The following is a 9,230-nucleotide window of genomic DNA, read 5'->3' as shown; positions in this document are numbered from 1 at the left end:
GACAATTAGACTGGAAACGGAAAAATATATGAAAGGGCTGGTGACTAAGGAAGCGTTAATTATTTATTATTATAATACTTGGACCACACTCTAGTCATTGACAAAGTAACTCTTTTATAAAAGGAAACTTAAACAAAGATTTTCTTGGGCCTTGGGCTGCTAATGAATGAAAACGAAACTTTGAGATAATATTACGACATAATATTATTATTTTATTATGGGAATTAATTTGTTTTCCTTTTTTTGACCAGCTCCAAAATAAAATATCAATCGTGTACACCATTGGTGTTGATCGCCATTTGCCTTCTAGAAGTAAGTTCTCCAACCTTTTTGTTATTTTACATTGTGTCAGTGTTACTGTTACACTTACAACTTACACATTTCAATTTCATTTATTTTTTTGAAATTCAAATTTTCAAATTACTAAAGTTCTATTTATTATAATTTATATCTAATGCCATGCTAAACTAATACAATGTTCAAACTCACAACATCTTAAGTTGAACCAATCAGATGGAATGGGACTTGAAATAACATTTGATACATTACACAAACATTATTTGTTTCAGTTTCTCTCCCACTCATTTCGAGAGAAGTGTACGACTACGGATACTTTTTCTTTTGAAAATTTCTGTCAAATTTTATTGACTGAGACCGAGAATCTGCGATCTCTTTGCTGCCTCCAAACCAGCATCTCGCGGCGACCAGGAAACTTTGCGTTTTGCAGGTATTTAGAATTAGAATTGATCCACTCAGAATTTTACTTTAGTTAAGAATTAAAAAATAAATGACCAATGTTGGGTATCATTCATTCATTTTGAATTTTGTTAATAGTAATAGTTAATCCTTAGGTTGGTCCATAAATAATTTAATTAATTTCAATTTAAGAATATCACCTAACTTTAAAAAAATTTCTGTACAAACTTTTTTTTGTTGAGAGAAAAATGTATTTATATCCTCCAAAATTCACCGATAACGACGTAATGCAGACTTGAGCTGGGATGATTACCTGGCCCGATTGTGGTTCCATATCATGTTAAATTTAAAAAGACAAAAAGGTCCTTCAGAGCCATCGAGTCGGATTTTATCTTGATCAGTTTCTATAGCGTTGAACAAACGATACCAATTGCTTGCTACCCTTTTTTAGATAAGACCCTATCTCAAAGTACCAAGATCAACCCCGGGTGAAGTCGTAATTTTTTCTGACCACCCTTTCCACCCAGGAATGATAACGTGGTTCTTTTTTTTTTATGACATAATCTGAAACAATTCACAAGATTCCATTTTTACTCCCTATATTTTCATTATAGTTATAGTTTGACCCGCTCACTTAGGCATATTTAGCTTTTACTTTTAGTGATGATGATATGGCTAACTGTTGATTCTTTCATGATTTGCCATAGTTATTATTATAAAGTCAGGAAGTAATAATTATAAATTATATACTTACTAAATCCTCATCAAGCCATGGGGTCCATAAGGCATCTACCAAGGACTTCCATTTCTGTCTGTCGGCTGCATGGACACAAGTGTGCTGTTCCAGGTTAGGCCAGACTCTTTAAATTCTCCAGGGTTTCTGTGGGTCTGTGGCCTCTTTGTCTTTTGCCATCAGCCGTCCTGCGCAGGGCAGTTTGTGGCAAAGCAGTTGCCTCCCTTATGGTTACATGTCCCAGCCATCTCCCTCTGCGTCTCTTAATAAAGTTATAGCTATACTCACACTGTATCGCTGTCTTTTCTCTTAGAATTTCATTTATAATTCTGTGTGGCCAAAATATTCCTAAATTAATTTACTTTGATATAATTCTATGTTTGACTTCAGAGTTGGAATGCCAGTGCTTGAGTAATTGATCCGTTGAGACGACAAGACGATACCAGACAAGGCGATACCGGACAAGGCGATACCCGACAAGGCGATACCCGACAAGGCGATACCCGACAAGGCGATACCGACAAGGCGATACCCGACAAGGCGATACCCGACAAGGGGATACCCGACAAGGCGATACCCGACAAGGCGATACCAGTGAATCAACGTCAAATGTCATGGCAACCCTAGGAGAGAATGTACAAGGTATGGAGATGTTCGTATCATTATCGAGGAAGATGGAATCGAGTCCTTGATGTTTTTGTTTTTTGTAAAATTTGTATATCTATGCAGATATCCTCTCTCCTGATTATGGCGAAATTCCTGCTATTCTATCTATTTTGTGGCTATGTGGTCTTGTAGTATGTCACTCGCTTTCGGATCAGAAGGTCATGGGTTCGAGTCCCACTCTGGGCGGTGCATAGTCGAGTCCTTGGAAAAGTCTTTTTACTCACATTTTCTCACTATTCTAAGGTGTAAATTGAGTATCTGGACGTCAAAAGCATTGTCTCTGTCAAAGAAATAAACATTGTAATATTGCCTAACAGGCATCAAGTCTTGTTCCATTCAATCAGTGTTATTGTTGGCAAGGAACCCCTTGTAACGCTGCTTTAGCATGTTTATGGATATTGTGGTATATAAAAACTTGAGTGCTCACGTTTCTCATTCACGATATCCGTAATTGAAGCTTTTATCTCTGATTTGTATTGTACTTTATAATTCCAAACAAAAAACAACATCATCATCATCATCACAACCATAATCGCACCTTTATTTAAATCCCAGATATGCCCAAAAACCATGGGTTTAGTCGATGTTTTTTTTCTTCTTTCTTTCTGATCTCTCTGTCAAATCCAATAGTGGCTGAGCAGCTGTTGTCGGTTGGATTTTGAAGTATAAGTACTTACAATAGACTATTTCCTATTCAAAGGTAGAAATTCAGCAGACAATCGTAACTGCCCATTTTATACTGCAGAAACCATAAAGGCTTGTAACAACCACACTATGAATATTCATTTCTTTATTTATTGATTTTAAAAATTTTCATTTCAGACACTGAGCTGTCATTAAATGTAGCCATAGACCTGTCCATGAAAGACAAATTTAATCTTGGCAACAACAGTACGGATGAGGAAGAACTTGTATCTAACGTCAACCAAGGTAGCACCATAAAGTGTCCGTAAAGTTAAAGTGAAAATTATCCCTAAACAAAATTTGAATGTGTGGTCCAGATCATAGCCAGATAGATGGACCATTCACATTACTATCTGGAAATAGATGAACCATTCACATTACTAACTGGAAATAGGTGAACCATTCACATTACTATCTGGAAATAGATGAACCATTCACATTACTATCTGGAAATAGGTGAACCATTCACATTACTAACTGGAAATAGATGAACCATTCACATTACTAACTGGAAATAGATGAACCATTCACATTACTAACTGGAAATAGGTGAACCATTCACATTACTATCTGGAAATAGGTGAACCATTCACATTACTAACTGGAAATAGGTGAACCATTCACATTACTATCTGGAAATAGATGAACCATTCACATTACTAACTGGAAATAGGTGAACCATTCACATTACTATCTGGAAATAGATGAACCATTCACATTACTAACTGGAAATAGATGAACCATTCACATTACTATCTGGAAATAGGTGAACCATTCACATTACTATCTGGAAATAGGTGAACCATTCACATTACTATCTGGAAATAGTTGAACCATTCACATTACTAACTGGAAATAGTTGAACCATTCACATTACTAACTGGAAATAGATGAACCATTCACATTACTATCTGGAAATAGGTGAACCATTCACATTACTAACTATGTGAAATCCATCTATGGTATGAACCATTCACATTACTACTGGAAATAGATGAACCATTCACATTACTACTGGAAATAGATGAACCATTCACATTACTAACTGGAAATAGGTGAACCATTCACATTACTAACTGGAAATAGATGAACCATTCACATTACTAACTGGAAATAGATGAACCATTCACATTACTAACTGGAAATAGATGAACCATTCACATTACTAACTGGAAATAGATGAACCATTCACATTACTAACTGGAAATAGATGAACCATTCACATTACTAACTGGAAATAGTTGAACCATTCACATTACTAACTGGAAATAGATGAACCATTCACATTACTAACTGGAAATAGATGAACCATTCACATTACTAACTGGAAATAGATGAACCATTCACATTACTAACTGGAAGCAAAGGGAATGGTTTTGATTGATTTATTTTATTTTATTTAAGATTCCTTAGTTTTCTGTTCATGCCAGCAGTAATTGGGTTTCTCTGTTATTCCGTTGGAAAGTACTTTTCATTCGACTGTTGATTCAGACAATGATAACTTTCCATTTGATGCATCATTAACTCCATCTTTGGGGATTCCAATTTAAGCTGGTCATGTTAATCTTGGTTTATTAACTAGTCCTATTCAAAGGGTAGCTGAGCAATCGTTATTGTCCTTTCAAGTTTAGCAGAATCAGGATAAACTCGGCTCCATGGGCCTAATAGCTTTGAAGGAATACTTTGGGTTTGTTTGTTTTTAATGAGTCTATTGGCTCATAAAGACTGATTCTGTTACTCCCAAGTTTCATTTATTTATTTATTATTATTTATTTTTTTTTTTTTTTTTATTACTATTATTATTATAATTAATTAATTAATTTTTTTTTTTTGCAGACACTGAACCGTCATTTAAATTAAAATCAACTGAAGATCCATCAAATGAAGACGATTTTGATCCTGATGATGACACAGATGTGGAAATGGAAACTCACGCGTCCATCGTCCAACCAGGTAATGCCTTGTCATCACAATGATGCTTTGATAAAGTCTGAGGTTTTGCTGAATCAACAATGCTTTATCAGGGATGTCAGACTTGACACTATCTGTGTTGATGTGGGAGAGAGAGGTGATTTTGAGAGAAAAAATGTTTGAAAGAACAGTGTGGCTACTGCCATAACACTAGTCATGTGTGTTAGATCACACGATTATTTTCCACCAAATAACGGGATTGAGACTAATCTTTGTTGGTAGAGCACTCGCTTCACCTGCAAAGGGTCCAAGATTGATCTCGGGTATATTTCTTGGTATTTAAAAAAAAATATTTTTAAGGAAAGGACAATTCATTAAAAGTTTACATAAAGAATATTACTATTAAGAATAGATGTACACTAGAAGTAGTAATATAATATATGAAACTATGATATTTTATGTTATGATTTTGTTTGAGTTTGACTGATGGATCGATAAATTTTCCTCCCTTTTGACAAATTATCGTCACTGCTCAGAAACCAAATTTAACTCCACTGGCCTTATTGTTCGTAAATATTTTGTATTTCTTCTATACTTTTTTATTTGAATTTTATTTTTCAGAAACTGAGCCGTCATTAGACACAGCGGAAGGCCTGTCTGAGGAGGAAGATTTTGATCCTGATGGCAGTACAGATGCAGAAGATATACATGGTGCTAGCTTTCGGCCAGGTAGCTTCACATTATCACAAATTATTAAAGCCAAGGAGAAAAATACTACCCGCTGGGTGGGGTTCCTGACCTCCCATAGTGGGCAGGGAGGTACTTACTGTGTCTTCTATTCCCCTACATCTGTTTTCCAACTAGCTTTCTGTCTTTGTCTTGGAATGAGATTACTTGGCTTTGTCCTGGCCCTGGCCGGATACCCTGGCTGAGAGGGAAACAGTCAAATGTATATTTTTGGGAGATGATATTTTTTTTCCTTGTATATCAATGCTGTTAACTCACTGACTATGGATGCAGTATATGTTGCCGCATCCGTAGTTGTCCACCAGCGGCAGATGCGGTAACACCCACCGCACTGGTTATCAGAATTATTTTGCACCTTTTTTGTGCGGTTACAGCTACGGGATCTGTAGTTTATCCATAGCAATTGCTTGCTACCATTCAGGTAAGACGCTAGTCTATCGCAAAATCCTTTCCACCAGATTTAACAGACCCATCTGCCCAATCACTGTTGGGTGGACATGGGGATCAGAAAAAAATCTCAACTGCACCCAGGATTGATCTCGGTCCCTTTGCGTGTGAAGCGAGTGCTCCTCCAACTGAACATTTGGGACCCCCCCCCCCCCCCCCATATCCAAAACGGTACCAAGCAAACAATATTATGTGTACATTTTATACTGCAGAAATCATGTGCACCTCCAGCTCCATGAGGGGCAGAAATCATGTGTAACTCCAGCTCCATGGGGGCAGAAATCATGTGTAACTCCAGCTCCATGGGGGCAGAAATCATGTGCAGCTCCATGGGGGCAGAAATCATGTGTAACTCCAGCTCCATGGGGGCAGAAATCATGTGCACCTCCAGCTCCATGGGGAAAGAAATCATGTGTAACTCCAGCTCCATGGGGAAAGAAATCATGTGTAACTTCAGCTCCATGGGGGCAGAAATCATGTGTAACTCCAGCTCCATGGGGGCAGAAATCATGTGTAACTCCAGCTCCATGGGGGCAGAAATCATGTGTAACTCCAGCTCCACGGGGGCAGAAATCATGTGCACCTCCAGCTCCATGGGGGCAGAAATCATGTGTAACTCCAGCTCCATGGGGTTAATGGCTTACAAAGACAAATGTGTTTTTTTCAAAGACTTTCCTTTTTTTTTTATATTCCAGGCTCTGAACCATCATTAAATACAGCTGAATCAGACCCCTTAGCGGAACAGGATTTTGATCCTGAGGACAGTACAGATGCAGAAACACACGCTGTTAACTTCCAGCAAGGTAGCCCTACATCATCACAAGAATGTGCTGATCAAGTCAAGGAGAAAATTCTCCCGAAATTTGAATGTTCCGTATGTTCCAGGTCATTTCAGTTTGCTTCCAAACTTCAAACTCACATGAGAAGCCACACAGGAGAGAGACCATTCGAATGTGGGGCGTGTGGCAAAGCATTCTCTCGGAGCTCAAATCTTCTCGTACATATGAAAACCCATCTGGGTGAGAAGCCGTTCTCATGTCCGACATGCGGCAACACTTTTTCCAGGAACTTTGATCTAAAAGTGCACATTCTAACTCACACAGGGGATCGACCATTCGAGTGCACCATCTGTGGGAAGAGATGTCGTCGGAATTCAGACTTAAACTTACACATGAGAGTTCACACAGGAGATAAACCTTTCACGTGTCCCGTCTGTGAAAAAACATTTACTCGCAGGTCCCATCTACAACTTCACGAGGTAATTCATACAGGAGAAAAGACATACGAGTGTGAAACGTGTGGGAAGGCATTTTCTATTTTTAACAACCTGCAGAGGCACATCAGAACCCATTTGTCCAGGGAAAAACTTCACAGCTGTACAGTTTGTGAAAAAGCATTTTACGACCATTCTGATCTGCAGGCACATGTCAAAGTTCACAAAATCAAAAAGCCATTTGAATGTTCCATATGTGGGAAAACTTGTACGCGGAGTTCAGATTTAAATCGCCATATGAGGACTCATACAGGAGACAAGCCATACGAATGCGACTGTTGTGGAAAAGCATTTGTTCGTAGTGATCAGCTAAAGGTTCATATGAGGACCCATGCCCGGTGAAAGTCAAATGTACAGTATTATATCATTTTCATTATGAATCACACATTGTACTTAAGGGGAAAAACTTTGAACTAAAAGGTATCATTAGTTGCTGCAGTGGATAGACTTCCTCTTAAAGTTAAAGCGAAGGAATTTTTGTAACCTTTGACCCAACAGTGTTAAACTGTCTACAGCCGTGCTGTTTCTACCATCCTGTAAATAATTTATCCTGTGTGGCATTGTGTTCTTGTTTTGGACTGGGACCATTAGGTTTTGTCTGGGCCCTGCCTGGAGTCGTTTTGCAATAGGAAGACAGATGAGTTTTTTTTGCAAGAGATATTATATATTTTACATCATCTCTCCATACTAAGTTAAAGTTAACCATGTCAATGTTTGGTTTTCAAATACTGTGTTGCTTATTTTGTAACAATATGTGTCACTGCATGACGTAATCAGTCGGAAGGTGAAATTTTTGGATTTGCATTTTATTGCATTTTCTGAAAGAATATGCCCCCTCCAGAACATTTTAATCTTTATTTGAAATAAATCGGGTGATTTTTCATGAAGTTATGGTCATATGCATGGGAAAGGTATCCAGCAACTTTTATCAAATTTCATACTTTTTTCAACTTCACTCGCTGTAAAAAATATTTAGAAGTGAAAGTAAGCTTTGATTTTTCCAGAAGATGTACAAAGAGGGTTGATTTAATCAATTGTGGCAAGAACTCATTTTTGATAAAATGTTGACCTTCTAACTAAACTTGGCAATAACTCAGTTCAAACCTTTTCACCTTTCGACTGATTATGCCATTCAGTGTAACATGTGTGTTTATCCCTTTTGGTGGAAATTCTTTGGCAGTGTCGGTGTAGGACTTTTTATATGTGGTTTTGGACCGGAGACTTATAGGTGGTTTAATACTGACTACAAGGATCCATTGCCATTGGATCTATTTCTTATCTCTGTTGAACTCATCCCCTTTGCCTTGATTTTTTTCTTTGGGTGCTGGTTCACAAAGAATTACCCAGAATTGATCTTGTTCCATTTGCTTGTACTGCTGTGGTTTATTATTACACAGTTACCTCCCTTCTGTCTGAAAGCGATAGATTTACAATTATAATGAAACGGTGTCGCCTGTATGCTGTCAGTTTGTGGTTACAGGCCTTTGGTATCCCTTAGAGTAATCAACTACTGTTTGTTTCAAAATAAACACATTCACAAACTGATTTATATTTCTGATCCAGTCTTGATAGATTTGAGTGGAGTTTGTCAAGATTATTTGTTTTAGTATTTATATTATTGTACCTTACAATTGTATTTTTTCTCTTATTGAATAAACAATTCATTTCCAAGTATGTAACATAATCTCAAAACAGTTTTATGTCTTTGAACCTAAAACGTGAAAATTAAAGTTTGTGATTAACTTATAAAATTTGAAAAATATTGCCTTCATTGAACAGAATGAATTTTGTTCTATTTTTAACTTAGATTTGTTTATTCCTTGATTTGATTTTTTCAAACTCAATTTTGTTCACCTATACCAGTGATACATTGGTTCTCACATTTTTAAAATTCAGACTTGCTTACGACTACAAAAAATTAGTAGAAATAGGAATTTTGGCACTTACTGCAGAGCAACATTTTAGCATTGGTTATTTGATCAAAAATGTTGAAAATATCAGTGTGGTGCCATAAAACTTTTTGAAGTAAATTTCAAAGTTTTGCTAGAACAATTTGGTCATTTTATTTTATAT

At 37.0% G+C, this 9,230-nt stretch overlaps 1 protein-coding gene across 2 annotated transcripts; it reads left to right on the top strand.

The window, feature by feature from the left end:
- The first annotated feature begins 139 nt into the window (after window positions 1-139).
- LOC144956046 (uncharacterized) lies at window positions 140-8,829 on the top strand. 2 transcript variants are annotated; one of them, XM_078886348.1, is made up of 7 exons: window positions 140-312; window positions 570-727; window positions 1,820-2,071; window positions 2,918-3,025; window positions 4,616-4,732; window positions 5,312-5,419; window positions 6,580-8,829. In XM_078886348.1, the coding sequence occupies exons 3-7, from the start codon at window positions 2,044-2,046 to the stop codon at window positions 7,497-7,499; spliced, it is 1,281 nt and encodes a 426-aa protein (XP_078742474.1). In that variant the 5' UTR covers window positions 140-312; window positions 570-727; window positions 1,820-2,043; the 3' UTR covers window positions 7,500-8,829. The 2 variants fall into 2 exon arrangements, with proteins under 2 accessions (XP_078742474.1, XP_078742475.1); XM_078886349.1 differs by lacking the exon at window positions 2,918-3,025.
- Window positions 8,830-9,230: the final 401 nt, after the last annotated feature.

This window comes from Berghia stephanieae, chromosome 10 (assembly GCF_034508935.2).
Source record: "Berghia stephanieae isolate SIO BIC M18660-M18661 chromosome 10, UCSD_Bste_1.3, whole genome shotgun sequence".
Taxonomy (NCBI): Eukaryota; Metazoa; Mollusca; class Gastropoda; order Nudibranchia; family Aeolidiidae; genus Berghia; species Berghia stephanieae.
The sequence above is the reverse complement of the archived record's forward strand: the minus strand, read 5'-3'. Positions and strand labels throughout refer to the sequence as shown.